This window comes from Delphinus delphis, chromosome X (genome assembly GCF_949987515.2).
Source record: "Delphinus delphis chromosome X, mDelDel1.2, whole genome shotgun sequence".
Lineage (NCBI taxonomy): Eukaryota > Metazoa > Chordata > Mammalia > Artiodactyla > Delphinidae > Delphinus > Delphinus delphis.
Genome location: NC_082704.1, coordinates 63,488,204 through 63,512,557, shown reverse-complemented (window position 1 = coordinate 63,512,557; position 24,354 = coordinate 63,488,204). Strand labels below are relative to the sequence as shown.

General features: G+C 39.8%; 1 protein-coding gene across 16 annotated transcripts in view; it reads right to left on the bottom strand.

The window, feature by feature from the left end:
- Window positions 1–21,697, bottom strand: part of ATRX (ATRX chromatin remodeler) — a 242,762-nt gene extending 221,065 nt beyond the window's left edge. For 4 of the 16 annotated variants that reach the window (XM_060001635.1, XM_060001638.1, XM_060001644.1 and 1 more), the window contains exons 1-2: window positions 21,487–21,697; window positions 14,428–14,517 (exon numbers count right to left, since the gene is read on the bottom strand). In XM_060001635.1, the coding sequence (XP_059857618.1) occupies window positions 14,428–14,485 (58 nt within the window). In that variant the 5' untranslated portion in view covers window positions 14,486–14,517; window positions 21,487–21,697. The other 12 variants (XM_060001639.1, XM_060001646.1, XM_060001642.1 and 9 more) reach the window with 9 other exon arrangements.
- Window positions 21,698–24,354: the final 2,657 nt, after the last annotated feature.

The following is a 24,354-nucleotide window of genomic DNA, read 5'->3' as shown; positions in this document are numbered from 1 at the left end:
CTACTTTTTGATATGTACATCAGAGCTACTCATACCTCTTTTCATGAAATTGATACCTAATCAGTTCTGTCTCCAGCTATTAAGTGCATCCACTCTGAAAAATAGAAAAGGAGGAGATAAAGCAACTCAATTTTGTTAAGCGCTTACACTATGCTATACAGCTCATAAAGATTTTCATTTAGGTATTACTGTCTCCACTGCATAGATAAAAGAACAACGCAAAAGTTGGGTAACGTTCCAAAGGTTACAAAGAGAACTGGATTTGAACCCAAATCTAGCCATACATGAGGTAATTCCAAATGAAAGCAAGTTGAGACCGGAGCTCAAACTGTCTGAATTTTATTCCAAAGGACTGGAGAATAATCCATTTTTCCACTATTTCTTTTCCCCAAGAGTAGAACACATCAAATGCAAATGGTCTTCTTACTGAAGTTAAATGACAATCCCTAATTCTTGGAAAACTTCCTGTAATACTGGAAAAACAATGGGTATAGAATAATATAGTTGGGTCCATTTGTATCTTAAGGAAAGCCTGATATTTAATATCTAGAATGGGAACAATTACAGCTCATTTACTCTCCCTTGCCTATAATAATATTCCAGATGTGGAAGTTTTAGCTGATTGTTGCTAAGGACTCCCTCCACATCCTCCTTCCCTAATAAGTCCACTATAGAAAGTGCAATATAAAGAAAAGTGTGAAGTACAAAATAAAATGTCAGGTAAAATCCCACCATGTAGAGATAATCATAGGGGAAAATGTTAGCACGCATTTTCATTGTTTTTAACAAAATCGAATGGTTACTTTACTGCTTTGTAACCTCTTCCCTCTGTTAATACACAGTGAATATTTTCCTGCATCGTTATTTTCCTAAAACAATTTTTAATGGCAGTATAGTATTCCATCATGTAAAGATGCCAGAAGTTTTTTCTCAAGCTAACAGCACTTAACGACAGATATGCTTTTGTTGCAGGAATTGCAGCTGCCTCCTATTAGGATCTGTAGCATGGCTGCTAAATTTTAAAATCAATTTTTATTTATTCAGAACATAAATAGTGCAGAAAAAAAGGGCTATGTGCACTGACTATTACAAAAGATTCACAAAGAGAAATAAGCTGACACACTTAAAGAATTACCAATGCTTGCTTCAGCTGTTAAGTTATAGTTGTCTACAAAACCACATTGGCCAGGGTGAACAACTATAGAATAAGAAAATTCTCAAACTGCCACTGGAAGTGTAAATTAGTAAAACCATTATGGAGATCAATTTGGCAATCATCTTACAATAAAAAATAAAATTGACCTCCTAAAGAAACTCCAGCATATGTGCAAAGGAGACACATTTAAGAATGTTCTAACACTTTTTAATAGCACCAAATTAGAAAAAATTCTAAATACCCACCAATGGTAGACAGATGAATTGTAGTACACACATTCAACTCAAAACTAATAAAATGAAAAGTGAGCATTCCAGATCAGTTTGTTCAACAGAGATATAATGTAAGCCACGAATATAATTTAAAAATTTCTAGAAACATTTTGAAAAAAGAAAAAGCAGGTGAAATTAATTTTAATCTTATTTAACCTAATATATGCAAATCATCATTTCAATATGTAATTAATATAAAATAATTAGTAATAAGATATTTTACATTTTTTTTGTACTAAGTCTTTGAAATCCTCTGAGCAAATACACTTCCAGCACATCTTAATTCACACTGGCCACATTTCAGGTGCTCAACAGCCACAGATAGTTAATGGCTATTATATTGAACAGTGCAGATCTAAAGTTACCTCAAAATCCCCAGAACAATACTGAACCGAAAAAGGAAGTTGCAAAATCATATGTATTATATGGCATCACTTAAATAAACTTATAAAACTAAAAAACTTCTAAATTATGTCTCTGGGAACTTCCCTGGTGGCACAGTGATTAAGAATCTGCCTGCCAATGCAGGGGACACAGGTTCTAGCCCTGGTCCGAGAAGATCCCACATGCCGCGGAGCAATTAAGCCCGTGCACCACAACTACTGAGCCTGCACTCTAGAGCCCATGGGCCACAACTACTGAGCCCGTGGGCCACAACTACTGAAGCCCGTGTGCCTAGAGCCCATGCTCCACAACAAGAGAAGCCACCGGAATGAGAAGCCTGTGCACCGTAACGAAGAGTAGCCCCCGCTCACCGCAACTAGAGAAAGCCCACGTGCAGCAACAAAGACCCAATGCAGCCAAAAATAAAATAAATAATTTTTTTAAAAATCTGTATTGGGGGCTTCCCTGGTGGCGCAGTGCTTGAGAGTCCGCCTGCCGATGCAGGGGACACGGGTTCATGCCCTGGTCCGGGAAGATCCCACATGCCGCGGAGCGGCTGGGCCCGTGAGCCATGGCCACTGAGCCTGCGCGTCTGGAGCCTGTACTCCGCAACGGGAGAAGCCACAACAGTGAGAGGCCCGCGTACCGCAAAGAAAAAAAAAATCTGTATTGGGACTTTCCTGTTGGCACAGTGGTTAAGAATCTGCCTGCCAAGGCAGGGGACACGGGTTCGAGCCCTGGTCCGGGGAGATCCCACATGCCGCGGAGCAACTAAACCCATGTGCCACAACTACTGAGCCTGCGTTCTAGAGCCCGTGGGCCACAACTACTGAGCCCATGTGCCACAACTACTGAAGCTGTGTGCCTAGAGCCTGTGCTCTACAAGAGAAGCCACCGCAACGAGAAGCCCACGCACCGTAACGAAGAGTAGCCCCTGCTCGCAGCAAGTAGAGAAAGCCTGCACACAGCAACGAAGACCCAACACAACCAAAAAAAAAAAAATCTATATTGATAGTTCATAAGTGTGCATGTATAACCTATCTCCATATTTGCTGCCAGAAAAATATGTTTATACAATTCACTAAATATCTTCTTGTCTTGTGTTATTAGCTTAGTTTTATTCTAAAAGCACTTAAGGGCAGAACCTAGGTATTTCTGGTTTTATTAGACTCAGTACCAACAGTACCTACTTTAGCAAATAAACACTATTCAGAATTTGTCAGAAAACGTCACTTTCCAAAACAATGAAGAAACAATGGAGGACTGAACAAATTCCAGTCTACTGTTTTGAATACAAAGATATAAGTGCTCTAATGCAGGTAAAAAGATGCAAGTTTGAGTAATAAAGCAGCAACATTTGAATAAGACCTACATTTTACCTTATGTATAAATAGTGATCTCTGTGTAACATTCAGAATTTTTTAATTGCAATAACAGTCACCATGTTCACATGGGCCAAATCAGTAATTCCCAGTAGGAACTTCAAGAAATGTTTCATTCTATTTGGCACACTGATTAAATACAGTTCATTTCATCAATATGCCACACCCCATCCCCACCCAAACGCAGAGGCTTCAACAGGAGAAAGGAGGCAAAGAACGTGGCAAGATCAAGAAAGCAGGGGACTTCCCTGGTGGCGCAGTTGTTAAGAATCCGTCTGCCAATGCAGGGGACACAGGTTCGAGCCCTGGTCCAGGAAGATCCCACATGCCGCGGAGCAACTAAGCCCGTGCGTCACAACTACTGAGCCTGCACTCTAGAGCCCACAAGCCACAACTACTGGGCCCATGCACTGCAACTACTGAAGCCCGCGTGCCTAGAGCCCATGCTCTGCAATAAGAGAAGCCACCGCAATGAGAAGCCTGTGCACCACAACGAAGAGTAGCCACCCCGCAATGAGAAGCCTGTGCACCACAACGAAGAGTAGCCACCCCCCAAAAAAAAGAGTAGCCCCCACTCGCCGCAACTAGAGAAAGCCTGCACGCAGCAATGAAGACCCAACACAACCAAAAAAAATAAGTAAATAAATAGTTGCCTATGTGCAGCAAATTCAAGTTTTGCTTTCTGGAACTTTTTTCCCCAAATATTTTCAATCGAGTTTGGTTAAATCCACGGATGCAGAATCCAGTATATTTGGTATAGTTGAGCAGACTCAAATATCTGTCACGCCCATGCTCAAAACATCCAGGGGCTTCCCATGTTTATAAATAAGGATAAAGTGCAAATGCCTAAGCAAGAGAGACTGCCCTGGTGGTCCAGTGGGTAACACTCCATGCTCCCAATGCAGGGAATCCGGGTTAGATCCCTGGTCAGGGAAGTAGATCCCCCAAGCATGCCGCAACTAAGAGCCCACATGCTGCAACTAAACATGCCGCAATGAACATCCCACGTGCGACAACTGAGACCTGGCACAGCCAAAATAAATAAATACATATTTTTAAAAATCCTAAGCAAGAATTTGAAGGTCTCTGCAAAATAATTCACAGATGACTTTCCAATCTCATCTGACCACAACTCTAAGCTCAAAGAAGGTTCTCTTTCCCCTCTTCACCCACTGAATATTGCTTTACTTCTCTTTAAGAGCAACACATTCAGCTAATAGTTCCTTGTTTAAAACTCAAGAGTACTCCCTACTGGAGTGTAAACGCCTCAAAGGAGGAAACTGGACTGAGTTCACCTCTTTTTCCCATGTGAGAAATAACAAATTTCCTTGAACAGAGGAATACTAAATGTTTATTAAGATAAAGATAATGCCTGCTCAGGGATTCCTTAAGAGAAAAGAGTGTTGATTTGTTGAGCATTTTTTAAAAGCCCTGAAGTCATTTAGTACAATCAAATATTTTCCCTTCTATCTCTAAATTGAAATATTCAATAAGCTGTGTTGGATGCTCTACAGGCAGCCTTCAAAAGAAATGCATTATTTCATATACTTAACAGTAACAGGTCCAGTCACTGTAATATGAAACATTTACTCTTAGTTCTCTATTTTTAGGAGATACTCAGAAAACACAATGAAAATTCATAAATAGGGTGTTTTGATTTTGAATGTTGGGGGTATCTGAGGAAAGGGGAAAGGCAAGAAAAATAAGAGGTGGGCAAATTCTCTCTAACTCTACAGAAATTAACCAAGCCTAGCTTCAAAATCTCTAAAGTGGGCTGATAATATTAGTATTAAAAGTAAAACCATTTTTAAAATATACTAGGGACTTCCCTGGTGGTCCAGTGGCTAAGAGTCCACCTTCCAATGCAGCAGACAGGGATTCGAGCCCTGGTCGGGGAACTAAGAGCCCACATGCCACGGGGCAACTAAGCCCGAGCGCTCTAGAGCCCACGTGCTGCTACTGAACCCATGTGCCCAGGAGCCCGCACGCCAAAACTAGAGAGGAGCCCGCATGCCACAATGAAGAGCCCATGCACCACAACTAAAGATCCTGCATGCCACAACGAAGATCCCGCATGCCACAACTAAAGACCCGACACAGCCAAATAAATAAATATTTTTACAAAATAATAATAAAATAAAGTATAGTAAAAGCAAAGATGTGCCTCCTGATAAAATGTGCTCAAAAAGGCGTATCACTTCATACTATCCCTAGCAAAATACATAAACACAAGGAAACACCAGACAAACCCAAATTAACTGGCCTGTGTTCTTCAAAAAACGGAAGGCAAAAAAAAGGCACGGTGAACTGCTCCAGATTAAAGAAGATTAAACAGACATGAAAATAAAATGCAATGCATATTCCAGAACTGGATCCTGGACCAGAAAAAATGATATTTTAGTCTTTCGCTATGAAGGACATTATGAATCGATTGGCAAAATGTAAATAAGGTCTGTAGATTAGAAACAGTACTGTATCAAGGTTAATTTCTAAATTTGCTAACTATATTGACGTTATATAAGACAATATTCCCATTTTGGGGAAACTTTTTTTTTTTTTTTGGCTGCGTTGGGTCTTCACTGCTGTGCGGGCTTTCTCTAGTTGAGACAAGCAGTGGCTACTCTTTGTTGCGGTGCACAGGCTTCAGTGGTTTCTCTTGTTGCAGAGCACGTGCTCTAGGCGCGTGGGCTTCAGCAGTTGTGGCACACAAGCTTAGTAGTTGCTCCACGGCACGTGGGAACTTCCCGGACCAGGGCTTGAACCCATGTTCCCTGCACTGTCAGTCGGATTCGTAACCACCACGCCACCAAGGGAGGTCCCTCGGGAAACTTTTAATTTTGAAATATAGTAAAAAGGAGATATTCTTTTTTTCTTTTTTTGGCCACACCACACACAGCATGTGGAATCTTACTTCCCAGACCAGGGATCTAACCCCCTCCTGCTGCAGTGGAAGTGCAGAGTCTTAATCACTGGCCTGCCAGGGGAGTCCCAGGAGATGATTATTCTTTATCTCCCTGAAGGTAGGATCACGTTCACCTCCTGAGGTTACAGTTATAAAAAACATTCACAAAAAATCATTCAATAAAATAGTACATGAGATGAATGAGACATCGACTAGAAACTTAAGGAAGTATCTTCGATCTGTTGAGATACTTTTTTTTAACATCTTTATTGGAGTATAATTGCTTTACAATGCTGTGCTAGTTTCTGCATTATAAGAAAGTGAATCAGCTATACATATATATGTATCCCCATATCTCATCCCTCTTGCGTCTCCCTCCCTCCCACCCTCCCTATCCCACCCATCTAGGAGGTCACAAAGCACCGAGCTGATTTCCCTTTGCTATGCGGCAGCTTCCCACTAGCTATCAATTTTACATTTGGTAGTGTATATATGTCCATGCCACTCTCTCACTTTCTCCCAGCTCTCCCTTCCCCCTCCCCATGTACTCAAGTCCATTCTCTACTATGTCTGCATACTATTCCCGTCCCCCACTAGGTTCTTCATAACAATTTTTTTTTTAGGTTCCATATATATGTTACCATACAGTATTTGTTTTTCTCTTTCTGACTTACTTCACTCTGTATGACAGACTCTAGGTCCATCCACCTCACTAAAAATAACTCAATTTCGTTTCTTTTTATGGCTGAGTAATATTCCATTGAATATATGTGCCACATCTTCTTTAACCATTCATCTGTCGATGGACACTTAGGTTGCTTCCGTGTCCTGGCTATTGTAAACAGAGCTGCAATGAACATTGTGGTACATGACTCTTCTTGAATTATGCTTTGCTCAGAGTATATGCCCAGTACTGGAATTGCTGGGTCGTTTGGTAGTTCTATTTTTAGTTTTTTAAGGAACCTCCATACTGATCTCCATAGTGGCTTTATCAATTTACATTCCCACCAACAGTGCAAGAGGGTTCCATTTTCTGCACATCCTCTCCAGCATTTATTGTTTGTAGATTTTTCGATGATGGCCATTCTCACTGGTGTAAGGCGATACCTTATTGTAATTTTGATCAGCAATTCTCTAATGATTAGTGATGTTGAGCAGCTTTTCATGTGTTTGTTTGCAATCTGTATTTCTTTGGAGAAATGGCTATTTAGGTCTTTTCCCCATTTTTGGAGCACACTGTTTGTTTTTTAGATATTAAGCTTCATGAGCTGCTTGTAAATTCTGGAGATTAATCCTTTGTCAGTTGCCTCATTTGCAAATATTTTTTCCCATTCTGAGGGTTGTCTTTTCATCTTGTTTATGGTTTCCTTTGCTGTGCAAAAGCTTTTAAGTTTCGTGAAGTCCCATTTGTTTATTTTTGTTTTTATTTCCATTTCTCTAGGAAGTGGGTCAAAAAGGAACTTGCTGTGATTTATGTCATAGAGTGTTCTGCCTATGTTTTCCTCTAAGAGTTTGATAGTGTCTGGCCTTATATTTAGGTCTTTCATCCATTTTGAGTTTATTTTTGTATATGGAGTTACAGAGTGTTCTAATTTCATTCTTTTACATGTAGCTGTTCAGTTTTCCGAGCACCACTTACTGAAGAAGCTGTCTTTTCTCCACTGTATATTCTTGCCTCCTTTATCAAAGATAAGGTGACCATATGTGTGTGGGTTTATCTCTGGGCTTTCTATCCTGTTCCACTGATCTATATCTCTGTTTTTGTGTCAGTACTCATACTGTCGTGAGTACTGTAGCTCTGTAGTATAGTTTGAAGTCACGGACCCTGATTCCTCCAGCTCCATTTTTCTTTCTCAAGATTGCTTTGGCTATTCGGGGTCTTTTGTGTTTCCATACAAATTGCAAAATTTTTTGTTCTAGTTCTGTGAAAAATGCCAGTGGTAGTTTGATAGGGATTGCATTGAATCTGTAGATTGCTTTGGGTAGTCATTTTCACAATGTTGATTCTTCCAATCTAAGAACATGGTATATCTCTCCATCTATTTGTATCATATTTAATTTCTTTCATCAGTGTCTTACAGTTTTCTGCATACAGGTCTTTTGTCTCCTTAGGTAGGTTTATTCCTAGGTATTTTACTCTTTTTGTTCCAATGGTAAATGGGAGTGTTCCCTTAATTTCTCTTTCAGATTTTTCATCATTAGTGTATAGGAATGCAAGAGGGTTGTGTGCATTAATTTTGTATCTTGCTACTTTACCAAATTCATTGATTAGCTCTAGTACTTTTCTAGTAAGCATCATTAGGATTCTATATGTATAGTATCATGTCATCTACAAACAGTGACAGCTTTATTTCTTCTTTACCGATTTGGATTCCTTTTATTTCCTTTTCTGCTCTGATTGCTGTGGCTAAAACTTCCAAAACTATGTTGAATAATAGTGGTGAGAGTGAACAACCTTGCCTTGTTCCTGATCTTAGTTGAAATGGTTTCAGTTCTTCACCACTGAGGATGGTGTTAGCTGTGGGTTAGTCATATATGGGTTTATTATGTTGAGGTAAGTTCCCTCTATGCCTACTTTCTGCAGAGTTTTTATCATAAATGGGTGTTGAATTTTGTTGAAAGCTTTTTCTGCATCTATTGAGATGATCATATGGTTTTTATTCTTCAATTTGTTAATAAGTGTATCACATTGATTGATTTGCATATATTGAAGAATCCCTGCATTCCTGAGAGAAACCTCACTTGATCATGGTGTATGATCCTTTTAATGTGCTGTTCGATTCTGTCTGCTAGTATTCTGTTGAGGATTTTTGTATCTATGTTCATCAGTGTTAGTGGCCTGTAGTTTTCTTTATTTGTTACATCTTTGTCTGGTTTTGATATCAGGGTGATGGTGGCTCGTAGAATGAGTTTGGGAGTGTTCCTCCCTCTGCTCTATTTTGGAAGAGCTTGAGAAGGATAGGTGTGAGCTCTTCTCTAAATGTTTGCTGGAATTCGCCTGTGAAGCCATCTGGTTGTGGGCTTTTGTTTGCTGGAAGATTTTTAATCAGAATGTCAATTTCAGTGCTTGTGATTGGTCTATTTATATTTTCTATTTCTTGCTGGTTCAGTCTCGGAAGGTTGTGCTTTCCTAAGAATGTGTCCATTTCTTCCAGGTTGTCCATTTTATTAGCATATCACTGCTTGTAGTAATCTCTCATGATCCTTTGTATTTCTGCAGTGTCAGTTGTTACTTCTTTTACATTTCTAATTCTATTCATCTGAGTCTTCTCCCTTTTTTTCGTGATGAGTCTGGCTAATGGTTTATAAATTTTGTTTCTCGGGCTTCCCTGGTGGCGCAGTGGTTGAGAATCTGCCTGCCAATGCAGGGGACACAGGTTCGAGCCCTGGTCCGGGAAGATCTCACATGCCGTGGAGCAACTACACCCATGCACCACAGCTACTGAGCCTGCGCTCTAGAGCTCACGAGCCACGACTACTGAGCCCGTGGGCCACAACTACTGAAGCCCGCGCGCCTAGAGACCGTGCTCCGCAACAAGCGAAGTCACCGCAATGAGAAGCCTGCGCACCGCATCGAAGAGTAGCCCCCGCTCGCCACAGCTAGAGAAAGCCCATGCGCATCAACGAAGACCCAATGCAGCCAAAAATAAAATTAATTAAATAAATAAATTTATAAATTTTGTTTCTCTTCTCAAAGAATCAGCTTTTAGTTTTACTGATCTTTGCTATTGTTTCCTTCATTTCTTTTTCATTTATTTCTGATCTGATCTTTATGATTTCTTTCCTTCTTCTAACTTTGGGGTTTTTTTGTTCTCTTTGTGTAATTGCTTTAGGTGTAAGGTCAGGTTGTTTACTTAATACGTTTCTTGTTTCTTAAGGTAGGACCGTATTGCTATAAACTTCCCTCTTAGGACAGCTTTTGCTGCATCCCATAGGTTTTGGGTCGTCCTGTTTTCATTGTTATTTGTTTCTAGGTATTTTTTGATTTCGTCTGATTTCTTCAGTGAACTCTTGGTTATTAAGCAGTGTGTTGTTTAGCCTACATGTGTTTGTATTTTTTACAGACTTTTTCCTGTTATTGATATCTAGCCTCACCGTGTTGTGGTTGGAAAAGATACTTGACACGATTTCAATTTTCTTAAATTTACCAAAGCTTGATTTGTGACCCAAGATACGATCTATCCTGGAGAATGTTCCATGAGCACTTAAGAAGAAAGTGTATTCTGTTGTTTTTGAATGGAATGTGCTATAAATATCAATTAAGTCCATCTTGTTTAATGTATCATTTAAAGCTTGTGTTTCCTTATTTATTTTCATTTTAGATGATCTGTCCATTGGTGAAAGTGGGGTGTTAAAGTCCCTTACTATGATTCTACTGTCGATTTCCCCTTTTATGGCTGTTGGCATTTGCCTTATGTATTGAGGTGCTCCTATGTTGGGTGCATAAATATTTACAATTGTTATATCTTCTTCTTGGATCAATCCCTTGATCATTATGTAGTGTCCTTCTTTGTCTCTTCTAATAGTCTTTATTTTAAACTCTATTTTGTCTGATATGAGAATTGCTACTCCAGCTTTCTTTTGATTTACATATGCATGGAATATCTTTTTCCATCTTCTCACTTTCAGTTTGTATGTGTCCCTAGCTCTGAAGTGGGTCTCTTTTAGCCAGCATATATAGGGGTCTTGTTGTTGTATCCATTAAGCCCGTCTGTCTTTTGGTTGGAGCGTTTAATCCATTTACATTTAAGGTAATTATCGAGATGTATGTTCCTATTCCCATTTTTGTAATTGTTTTGTGTTTGTTATTGTAGGTCTTTTCCTTCTCTTGTGTTTCCTGCCTAGGGAAGTTCCTTTGGCATTTGTTGTAAAGCTGGTTTGGTGGTGCTGAATTCTCTTAGCTTTTGCCTGTCTGTAAAGGTTTTAATTTCTCCGTCGAATCTGAATGAGATCCCTGCTAGATAGTATAGTCTTGGTTGCAGGTTTTTCCCTTTCATCACTTTAAATATGTCCTGCCACTCCCTTCTGGCTTGCAGAGTTTCTGCTGAAAGATCAGATGTTAACCTTTTTGGCATTCCCTTGTATGTTATTTGTTGTTTTTCCCTTGCTGCTTTTAATACTTTTTCTTTGTATTTAATATTTGATAGTTTGATTAATATGTGTCTTGTTGTGTTTCTCCTTGGATTTATCCTGTATGGGACTCCCTGAACTTCCTCTACTTGACTATTTCCTTTCACATATTAGGGAAGTTTTCAACTATAATCTCTTAAAATATTTTCTCAGTCCCTTTCTTTTTCTCTTCTTCTGGGACCCCTATAATTCGAATGTTGGTGTATTTAATATTGTCCCACAGGTCTCTGAGACTGTCCTCAATTATTTTCATTCTTTTTTCTTTATTCTGCTCTGCATTAATTATTTCCACTATTTTAGCTTCCAGGTCACGTATCCATTCTTCTGCCTCAGTTATTCTGCTATTGATTCCTTCTAGAGAATTTTTAATTTCATTTATTGTGTTGTTCATCATTGTTTGCTCTTTAGTTCTTCAAGGTCCCTGTTAAACGTTTCCTGCATTTTCTCTATTCTATTTCCAAGATTTTCGATCATCTGTACTATCATTACTCTGAAGCTTTTTTCAGGTAGACTGCTTATTTACTCTTCATTTGTTTGGTGTGGTGGGTTTTTACCTTGCTCCTTCATCTGCTCTGTGTTTTTCTGTCTTCTCATTTTGCTTAATTTACTGTGTTTGGGGTCTCCTTTTCACAGGCTGCAGGTTTGTAGTTAGTGTTGTTTTTGGTGTCTGCCGCCAGTGGCTAAGGTTGATTCAGTGGGTTGTGTAGGCTGCCTGGTGGAGGAGACTGGTGCCTGTGTTCTGGTGGATGAGGCTGGATCTTGCCTTTCTGGTGGGCAGGTCTGCATCTGGTGGTGTGATTTGGGGTGTCTGTGACCTTATTATGATTTTAGTCAGGCTTTCTGCTAGTGGGTGGGGTTGTGTTCCTGTCTTGCTAGTTGTTTGGCATAGGGTGTGCAGTAATGTAGCTTGCTGGTCATTGAGTGGAGCTGGGTCTTGGTGTTCAGATGGAGATCTCTGGGAGATTTTTGCCATTTGATATTATGTGGCACTGGGAGGTCTCTAGTGGACCAATGTCCTGAACTCGGCTCTCCCACCACAGAGGCACAGGCCTGACACCCGACCAGAGCACCAAGATCCTGTCATCCACACGGCTCAGAATAAAAGGGAGAAAAAAAGAATGAAAGAAAGAAAAATAAAATAAAATAAAGTTATTAAAATTTAAAATAAAAAATTAATAAAAATTTTAAAAAAGAAAAAAAGAGAAAGAGAGCAACCAAACCAAAAATCAAATCCACCAATGATAAGAAGCGCTAAAAACTACACTAAGAAAGAAAAAAAATGGGGGGGTCCGACAGAACCCTAGGACAAATGGTAAAAGCAAAGCTATACAAAGTTACACACAGAAGCATATACATACACACTCACAAAAATAGAAAAAGGAAAAAATATATATATCGTTGCTCCCAATGTCAACCACCTCAATTTGGGATGATTCGTTGTCTATTCAGGTATTCCACAGATGCAGGGTACATCAAGTTGATTGTGGAGATTTAATCCACTGCTCCTGAGGCTGCTGGGAAAGATTTCCCTTTCTCTTCTTTGTTCGCACAGCTCCTGGGGTTCAGCTTTGGATTTGGCCCCGCCTTTGTATGTAGGTCGCCGGAGGGCATGTGTTTTTCGCTCAGACAGGATGGGGTTAAAGTAGCAGCTGATTAGAGGGCTCTGGCTCACTCAAGCCCGGGGGAGGGAGAGGTACGGAATGCAGGGTGAGCCTGCGGAGGCAGAGGGCAGCGTGATGTTGCAACAGCCTGAGGTGCACCGTGTGTTCTCCCGGGGAAGTTGTCCCTGGATCACAGGACCCTGGCAGTGGCAGGCTATACAGGCTCCCTGGAGGGGAGGTGTGGATAGTGACCTGTGCTGGCACACAGGCTTCTTGGTGGCTGCAGCAGCAGCTTTAGCGTTTCATGCCCGTCTCTGGTGTCTCTCTGATAGCCATGGCTCATGCCCGTCTCTGGAGCTCATTTAGGTGGTTCTCTGAATCCCCTCTTGTCGTGCACCCCGAAACAATTGTCTCTTGCCTCTTCAGCAGTTCTAGACTTTTTCCCAGACTCCCTCCAGACTAGCTGTGGCACACTAGCCCCCTTCAGGCTGTGTTCACGCCAAGCCCTGCCCTCTCCCTGGGATCCAACCTCCAAAGCCCGAGCCTCAGCTCCCAGCCCCCACCCGCCCCGGAGGGGGAGCAGACAAGCCTCTTGGGCTGGTGAGTCCTGGTCAGCACCAATCCTCTGTGCAGGGATCTCTCCGCTTTGCCCTCTGCACCCCTGTTGCTGCACTCTCCTCCGTGGCTCCGAAGCTTCCCCGCCGCCACCCCCTGTCTCCACCAGTACAGGGGCTTCCTAGTGTGTAGAAACTTTTCCTCCTTCACAGCTCCTTCCCACTGGTGCAGGTCCCATCCCTATTCTTTTGTCTCTATTTTTTCTTTTTTCTTTTGCCCTACCCAGGTATGTGGGGAGTTTCTTGCCTTTTGGGAGGTCTGAGGTCTTCTGCCAGAGTTCAGTAGGTGTTCTGTGGGAGTTGTTCCACATGTAGATGTATTTCTGGTGTATTTGTGGGGAGGAAGGTGATCTCCACCTCTTACTCCTCCACCATCTTGAAGGTCTCATGGATAGACATTTTTTAAGTATCATTTATAAAAACACCAAAACATCTTTTTTTGTTGTTGTGGGGGAACAGAGTTACTAGCCAAAATGTAAATTAGTACCAATTTTTTTAAGTATAGTGTAAAGTATAATGTAAGCTCCATGGGGAGCCTTAATTTAATTTGTCTTGTTCACCTAAGCAGTACTTAGAACAGTTCTTGGCAATGGTAATAGTAATTAGTAACAACTAATACTTGAGTAATTATTATGTCACACTTACCTAAGTGTTTTGTGTCCATTAACTCATTTAGTCTTCACACAACCCAAGAAATGTTTGGTGAATGAATCAATACTTTTTGCAGTATGACAATTACAGTCAGTTCTGCAATAATATAACATGAGTTCCTAAAAATCACCAGGTAATGCAAAATTGTGCAATGAACACCATAGGATTCACGGGAAAAACGGGGTTAAAAGCACAACACTGAAAAAACTTCATCAGTGACACATTTTTTTAAAAAAGACAGAAACCTAATAGAAATGGTAGCACAATTTTACACAGTTTACACATATTAAGTGATTAAGAAATACACAAGCACAACAATAAATATGGCACGTTACCTTGAAAAAGACCTGAAGTTTGCTTGTGGAAGTGGGCATCAGAAGGGTTGCAGCTCATGAATTACTGTGAAGTGATGGAAGGAGAGTTATCTGAAATCGGATGGAAAATTGTAACAATAGGTGTGGATGGGTGTGGTTCATAACACAAGGGGTGAACTGAGGTATGTGGTAGATATCTGAGGTATGTGCCTATATATGCGTGTATTTTAATGTAACTCAGTTCAGCTGGATGCAGTTTCCTGCATTCACCCAGGGCAAACTTTCTATAAAGGGCCAGATAGTAAATATTTTAGGCTTTGTGGGCCATTAGGTCTCTGTTGCAACTATTCAACTCTGAGACTGTGCTACAAAAGCAGCCACAGGACAAAGTAAACAAATGGGCTTGGGTGTGTTCCAACAAAACTTTATTTACAAAAATAGGGCACTGTTTGGTAGCCATAGTTTGCTGAGCCCTGAACTTGCAGACAAAATCCTAAATAAGCAAATGCAAATTTTGTCTTATGCTCAAATTGTCCCCCGATACATCCATCTTGTTGGAACAAATTCACTTTCAAAACAAGTTTTATAGCAGAACTAAGTTTAGAATGCTATCAAGTAAACCAAAAAATAACTGATATAATTCAAATAAGCAAAATAAATCCAGTATTACTCAAAAATAAACTATTTTTGATTTTGGATTTTATAAATCAAATGTCACCCAAAAGTCAACTGACAAATGACCAAAATAAAGACAACTAATGGTACATTTTGAACACTCATAGTCATTCAAAATCTGTGCATTAAATTCTACACAATCTTCAAGGAAAATGGGTTACGCTTTTGATAGCTCTTCTGAATTAAAATTATCGGGCTCAGTCACAAGGGCACATGTGGCTTTTACAAGATCATCGAGCAATCAAAGTTAACATATGAACTGCACTGTAAGATAAGTTCTGAAGATCTGATGTACAGCATACAGCATGGTGACTATAGTTAACAATACTGTATTATATCCTTGAAAGTTGCTAGAGAGTAGATCTTAAATGTTCTCTCCACAACAATAACAAAAAAAGGTAATTATTGTGACAGTCATTTCAAAATATATACACATATCAAATCATCACATTGTACACCTTAAACTTACACAATGCTATATGTCAATTATATCTCAATAAAGCTGGAAAAATACTAATTGCACATGGTTATACAATATTTGCCCAGGAACTGAGTTAAAAAGTCTAAGTTGACCTCCTTTCAATTAGAAAACACTAATATATACAACATTTCTTTGCTCAGGCTGCTATAACTCACATCTGAAATCCTCCCCCAGTCTTCTTTGTTAAAAGCAGATGCATCCTCCAAGGGTCACATCCAAATGCTACCTCTCTATAAGCCTTCCCTGGACCCCATCAGAAATGTCTTCCTACTCTAAACTCCCATAGCAAGTCACTTTTTACCCAACACAGCATGTAGCACTTTATATCCTGCTTCAAATTTATTTGTGAACATGTCTTATTTCCTCTGCTGTGTGGAAAATAAGCCTAATCTTTAGCCATACTAATCCCTCTGCTGGACTGCCCTTTATCACAGCCAACCCTTAACTGCTAACTTACCTTCAAGACCCAATACAGATACCATCTCCTCTGCAAAACTTTCCTAAACATCCCCCAAATTAGGCTTTCATTCATTCTGATCCCTAGCACAACCAATATACCTCCATTTTAGCACTGCTTTGTAACTGCTTATTTACTTACAATTTCCCTCCTTAGATTAAGAATGCTTTAAGGAGGCAGGAATTTTGTCTTTTACCCTTTGCATACGCTAGTACAATGCCTGGCACCTAGTTGGTACTCAAGTATTTGATCAACTAATAAAGCATTCCTCCAAAATATGGAGTATAGGCTATATACACATGAACACCACTACCATACCAATAAATTTCTTAAACAAATATTTTATGTAACAGTTCACAAGAAAGCTGGACTACTGATACCAAGAATGGCTACTTCAAGCCAAAACTCAGAGACAAAGTCTCAGAGACAGGATCTGAAAACAGTGGCTAGAGAGCAAAATTCACAGAACCTTTTCCCAGGGCAAAAATCACAATCAGCTAGAATATACGTCTTTTCAGAAGTATCATCTCCAATCATAAAAGAGCAGAAATACACTGCATATAGTAATTTTTCAAAACAGAACATATCCTGAGCCGTAATAATTATTAACGAACTTCCCAGCAAAGTTTTTCCGTTCTAATAAATGTCTGTGTATGTGACAGTATATGAGATTATATTAGCAACAAAACACCTGTATCCTAACCATGTACGCTTCAAGGCAAAAAAGATATGCATACATTGAATAAAGAAACTTTCCCTCATCACTTCTTCTCCCTACCCCCAAAAAGGCAAACAAAGTCAAAAAATGATCGACACTAACATAACCAGGATTATGTTTTTAATAACTTTGTAGACTATCTAGTACAAGTTCATTCTGTAAATGACAAAGCAGAGGCCTAGAAAGATGAATGATTTGTCCACAACAATCAGTTGAGCAACAGAGCTGTAACTAGAACACCCAGGTTTGCCTCGAGTTAAGCATTCATTCCTCTACAACCAGCAGTTCTCAAACTTCTAGTCTCAGGACCTCTTTACACTCCTAAAACACTTAAAAATTAACAAAGACCCCCAAAGAGCTTTTAGTTTACTGTCTTTTAAGAACCGCTGTTAAAACCATGTTATCTCCTCCAGAACTGCAGGCTTTATCAGTATCTTTTAAACTTACTCCTATTTTACAGATGAAGAGCTATGGAGATTAATCATCCTGCATGTCAGCTATCAAGCCAATAAGACAAGCATTAGGATACATGTACAGAGAGATCCTACTTAGACACTCCTTTTACTGCCCTGCTATATTCAACATTCCTAAAGGAAGAGCTATACATCATTTTCCAATGGCTTAACCCATTTTAACAGCTTCTGCCAATGTCCAAGAGAACATTCAAGCTCTGGAGGAAAAAGACTTCATGTAAACCCAAGAATTGCCTGTATTCTGTCGCCCAATCCGTAAATTTATTCAGATTTCAAAAGTGAAATAGGCACATAAATACACACAATTTCTTACAGAAAAAAATATTTCACACACCTAAATCTATATACAAATACCTTTAAGTACTACATTTATCTTATCCCTAGAAATACAATACAAAAGTGAAGGCTCATGGTCAACTATACCAAGGGTTGCCAATAATGAGAACTGGCCTGATCACAATTAAAATCACAAATGTCTTTCTTTTCATCCCCACCAATAACATAAGGAAACAGCTGGCATTTGAATATTTTCAAAACCCTTTGTAAAATTTGCATGTACTCCGCTGCCACAGGCCTGGCTTAATAATTTCCACACAGTGGGAATGCACATATTTCACAGATAACATTTTTCAAAAATAGATTAGTATGCAACTGATTGTGAACTACCACAATAACAGACATTTTCTAAGACATTTTCCAAACATCTCTCAAGTAGGACCACTTCTACCTTTAAAAATTTAAGACCAATAACTGGTTATATTGCTTTCAGCTTTTCAAGTAATCAATTGCCATAAGGATTAGAATGACAAGTTCCATCAAATCTCCAAGATCTTTATATAAAAATAAATGAGGGCTTCGCTGGTGGAGCAGTGGTTGAGAGTCCGCCTGCCGATGCAGGGGACACGGGTTCGTGCCCGGGTCCGGGAAGGTCCCACATGCCACGGAGCGGCTGGGCCCGTGAGCCATGGCCGCTGAGCCTGAGCGTCCAGAGGCTGTGCTCCGCAACGGGAGAGGCCACAACAGTGAGAGGCCCGCGTACCGCAAAAAAATAATAATAAATAAATAAATAAATGAAAGTTTACCTGTCAATCAGAGGCTGATCTTTCAGGCCAAAAAACTGAAGAAATAATCTTATTTAAAACAAAATAAATAACAAAAAACTCTTTAAAAACAATAACAGGGCTTCCCTGGTGGTGCAGTGGTTGAGAGTCCGCCTGCCGATGCAGGGGACACAGGTTCGTGCCCCAGTCTGGGAAGATCCCACATGCTGCGGAGCGGCTGGGCCCGTGAGCCATGGCTGCTGAGCCAGCGCGTCCAGAGCCTGTGCTCCGCGACGGGAGAGGCCACAACAGTGAGAGGCCCGCGTACCGCAAAAAAAAAAAATAAATAAATAAAATAAAATAACAAAACCTTTGAAAACTGAGCCACTGATTTTTCAGTGTATATTTGTCCCTCGGTATCTGAGGGGAGTTGGTTCCAGGACCCACCACAGATACCAAAATCTGAAGATGCTCAAGTCCCATAGTCAGCCCTCCATATCAGCAGTTCCGCATCCTCGGATTCAATCAACCACAGATTGAAATCCTTGGTACTGAGTGGAGGAACACAGAGCCAACTGTATGATTTAGCCAAATCATCAATTTATTTTCCTCCCTCTTGCCTTTTGGCTATTTTTTTACCACAGAATCCTAGGAATGTTCTTTTTTTATAAATGTAAGTAAAAATTAGAAACTAATCTTTGCTCCTATTTTTAAGTGCTGGACAGAAGATCTGATAAAGAAAAAATCTGGAACAATTGTGTAAAATAAAATTAATGACAATTCATAGAATTGTTCATATTATTTCTGCCTCACATTAGAAGAGAATCAAGAGTGATTTGGTATTGTGGGTTCAACTCACTCAAGCATTACCTGTCAGATTATCCTTTAACTACAATTATGGCTTGAGATGAATGACACTTCAGACTGAGACAGTTCTTCTGAACACCCACTTGGAGCACTTTCATAGTAAATAATCAGCATCACACTTTTTTAAATTAATTCTTCACATTTATACATGTGTTCTTTGCAAGGGGGTTTTCATGTAGCTTAAGATTCTCCTGGAATTAAATGCTTCAGTTATCTTACTATCTCATATGAACATAAAAGACAAAATATTATAAACACCTACAAACTCAAAAGACCTACAACAAATGACAATAGTAGCTAACATGAACTTCTTCCATTGTAATACTTAGGCTAAATTAAAATGGTCATAATCACATTGTATCTGGCAGCTCAAGGAGGTATTAATGCCTGTGGTTAAGAACATAAGCTCTGGAGTCAAGACTGGGTTCAATTCCAGGTCCACCAATTACAAACTATATAACTTTGATCAAGTTCTTTGATCTCTCTATGCCTCAGTTTCCTCCTTATCTGTAAAAAGGGGAACACCAAGTACCTACCCATAGAGTTGTTCTGAGAATTAATCACGATTACACAGGTAAAAGTCAACAGTAAGCACTCAATTTTAGTTATGATTATTACTTTTACCACTAAGATCAACAAAAATTCAAGGCTCATAAGGAAAACTGACCCTGGCATAAAATGAATAATTCTATTCAGAAAGTCTATACATAATTAATTTGCTCACCCTAAAGAAAGGGAGAAAATCCAAGTTCAAGCTACAGTTTTAGAGGCAGACTTTGTGACATTTAGTAAAATCTAGAGGTCATATTTAACTGTAAGGTACACCCTTCATGTACAGGAAATGGGCACCTGATAATAACTAACCAACAAGTTGTACTGGGTACCTCTTATGTGCCCAATACCCCTTACGTAAAGGCTTATTGCACTTTGACCAATTAACACAAATTCAAAAACCAAGGCCACAATCCTTACACAACTAGGGATCTATAATCTAAGAACTAAAGTGCATTTTTTTTCCTCAAAGGAAGGAAAAGATCTTCCATCTACTGCTTGTTAATGCAGAAAAATAGGCACAATAAACATCATAGGTTCATTCCCAAATTCTATACACTAGGTAAAGTGCTCTAAAAACATATATACCTATATACTATTAAGATGATGTGTACATATACACACACACACACACACACACACACACACACATATATACACCATCCTAATAGTTACTCAAAAGCATATTTTGCCAACTACGAATGCAATTGTGATCTATGATCCCTGTAATTTTACTTTGCCACTAGGCACCAAGGATCCATCTCAGAGCAGAAAAATTACTTAATTCACAAGGGATGAAAAGTCAAATGTCAAACTGTCTGAAAAGCAAGCCAGCCACCTGTGTAAAAGTGGTATACATTTCTTATTAACAACCCATTATTTTTAGACACTATCAAGAGGCAAATCAGAAGCACAAGAGAAAAGCAGCCTCAACCTAATATAAACGTGCTTGATTGGTAAGAGGTGGCCTGCCAGGCACTACTTCCTTGCAATAGATCTTACTTCCCATCAACCCATGTTAACGTGCTCCCCACCCCTCTTGGAATATATAAATAAATAAACAAAAATAAGGTCTAATTACTTTTGCTCAAAATTTGCCCATAAATTGGAGAAACATCTAAGGACTGCCTTACCACCCATTTAAAGCTGGACTACACAAAAAGTAGTATACTGGGGTCCTCTGGAAGCAAAACCCTGCGTTAGTATCCCTTTGCCTAGAGGTAAATCCAAGGATACCCCTCAGGGTCTGGGATAGATAAGGAATACTGGCAAGACCCACCCGTTCACCCCACAAAATGGGCTTGTCCCCAGGGGCTGCAGAAAAAAAAATAAAATTCCGCAAGGACGGGGTACTTCCCGTCTTCAGCAGTCCAAACGCCACTAAGTCGTCCCAGGATCTCACATCCTCCCGACCGCCCCTCCCCCTCTTCCCACCCCTCACCCCCACCCCTTCTTCCCCTAGCAGTCTCTAGGCCCAAAGATTAGTAAGAAAGACCGGGATACCAAAAACCGCCTCCCACTTCAGGGTCTCAATTCCACAAGCACCAAAGAATAAACAGAGGAGACCAACTAAGCTCCGCGGTTCGGGGAGGCTGGAGAAAGCGCCCGACACGCCAGGCCGCGCCCCCCACCCCCACCCCGGGTTGGAGCCTACCGCCGAAACCCCGAAACCCTCCTCACCTAAGGAGGAAACGATGCCTCTTTCCGCTCAGCAAAACACAGGCCTAACCCACCAAGCCAAAGCTTTCCCAAACACCCGGCTCAGAAGGCGCGTAGGCCGAAACCACTGGGATCCGTGAGACGGGGTTGTGTTTTACCTCATGGGCTCAGCAGTCATGTTTTCGCTTCAACGCCTTGTCGGCTTCAGCGACCGTAGGGCGCCACTCTGCGCTCCCCGGTGCCCAGTTACGATAGAAATGCACTGGACTCTTAGTCGTCACTACAGCTGGCGCTGGATCCTCCCCACAGCTCAAAGGCCGCCACCGCTGCCACCTCCGCAGGAGCCGCGGAAACAAAGCGACGCCGCCGCCGCCGCCATTTTGTTGGGCCGAGGCTCAGGCAGCAGAATTGGCGCGTCCTCCCTCTTCCTCCTTCCATCATCCATTGGCTGCCTTCTCGGCAGCGCAGATGCCTATTGGGTACAGAAATTCACCTTCTTTGGGGGCCTGTTGCTAAGGCGGTCTACGTCATTTGATCCCCTCCACCTTTTCATAGGGGGTCCAATTCAGTCCCATTGACCTGAAAGTACTAGTGACGTATTTTGACTTTATTCTGAAAATGCTTTTTAATCCGTCCTCTTTTCTTTGACATACTGACAAAAAAAGAACAGCAATTTACATTTATTGAGCGTTTACTATCTACCCAGCACTATACTAATCCTTTATCCAGATTGTCTCATGTAATCCTTATACCCTTTGAGTCAGACAGCCGCTTGTTACCTACATTTTCTAGACGAGGAAACCAAAACACAAAGTCACACAGTAGTGGAGCCAAGATTCCGATCAGACACCACACTCTTAACCACTAATCTACGTGGCCATCCTATACATTTTCTTTCCTATATTCCAGGTTATCATCAAGTTCTTTACTTTCCTAGATGATTTATATATAATATTAATCATTCCAGCATGCTTACATATATATATATATTATAAATATAAAACATAAGACCAACTTGAGATCTGCACACAATTTTTTCAATATTGAATAAATTGCCGCTTGGAACACACACGTGGACCATTTCCCCAATCTGATGTGATGTTTGGCTCACAAACTAACCAATCTAGGTCTATTTCCACCTCATTACAGAGGTTTGGCTGTATCATCTCTAAAAGGCTTTCCAGGGAATTCCCTGGCCATCCAGTGGTTAGGGCTCTGCGCTTTCGCTGCTGAGGGCCAGGGTTCAATCCCTGGTCGAGGAACTAAGGTCCCACAAGCTGTGCAGCGTGGCCAGAGTAAATAAATAAAAATAGAATAAAAGCCTGTCCAGTTTTCACGTTCTATAATTTAATTGTCTATTGGTAATCTCTGCAAGTCACAAATCACTTCTCTAAAATCAAATAGTTTCAAGTTTTATTTCTAAATTTATTCTGCCATAAATAAAGTTCATTCTACTTGCTTTTTCCTGAAATCTACAAGAGCTCCTGTTGTGTTTAGGTGACAAGGTTGCTACTTTCTACTGGAATATCAAGCGATGAGCATTTTTTGAATGGAACACTTTGATAATCTGATAGACTTGGGCAACTTTTTAATCAAGAGAAGCCTGTACACATTTCAAGTCATCTTTCAGATACTGAAGTACCATTGCCAACTGTAGAAACCAGCCTTCTGTATCTGGAATACTGATTTTCTTCTTGTCTTTTATACATTAAATATTACTTAAACATACAATTTACAGAAGTTATGTTTTCCTGGTTAGTAAATGCAGTTAATTTGAAAGGAGATCCACTCCGTTAGAAGACGTCACACAACTTTCAAACGAGCTCTTGGGGACAAGACTCAACACTAAGCAGATTTAAATGGCAAATTCCACAAATAGAAAAACATCTTAATAACAAAATTATAATCACACAATTTTAAAAGTATAAAATAACTCACTATTTGTGAATCATAAAGAATATCTTTGCCATTAAAGGATGACTAACAAAGTTTTACTGATGTATTTATAGGGGGATCACTTTCAACATATAATTTTCAAAGACTTTCCTTCAGCTGTATTTTAGAAAAAATTCACTGGTACACATTACTTTCACATTTTTCATCAAGTTGCCACAGAAATCAACACAGACCCCTTTCTTGGACTCTTGAACATAAATGTGTGATTTGTGAATCTATTTATTTGCTTTGGAAGAAAGACAAGGTAAATTACCTTTAAAGTGCAAGTTAGAAGAAAAAGTACTCTCATAATTTTAAATAAACAGCATCACAAATTCTGACTATCTTATGTCAAAATCATAATGCTTTGGTGATAATCATGAAATTTTTGAACGTATATATCCTTTAATCCAGAAATTTAACTTCTAGGAATTTATCTAACAGATAAACTCTACATGTGAAAAATGAGTTGTTCACAAGACTATTCATTGCAACATTGTAACATCAAAGATTTAGAAACAACATAGATGTTCCTCAATAGAGGACTGGTGAAATAAACTATGCTATCCATATAACATAATACCACATAAGTCCTTAATATAAAAATTTTTCAAAAATCACTTGTGTTTCTATGCACTAACAACAACCAATCCAAAAAGGAAATTAAGAAAACAATCTCATTTTCTATGGCATCAAAAGGGATAAAATACTTAGGAATAAACTTAACAAAGGCTGTGAAAGACTTGCACACTGAAGTCTATAAAGCATTGCTAAAAGAAATCAGAGAAAGACAAAAAGAATGGAAAGACATCTCATGCTCATGGACTGCAAGACTGACTGTTGTTAAAATGTCCTACTAGCTAAAAAGACCTACAGATTTAATGAAGTCTGTATTAAAATCCCAGTGGCATTCTTTGAAGAAATAGAAAAAAAATCCCAAAATTAACATGGAAGCTCAAGGGACCTTAATATCCAACTCAGTCTTGAAAAAGAACAGCAAAATTGGAGACCATACTCTTCCCGATTTCAAAATATACTACCAAGCAACAGTAATCAAGATTGTGTGGTATTGGCATAATATATAGAAAATG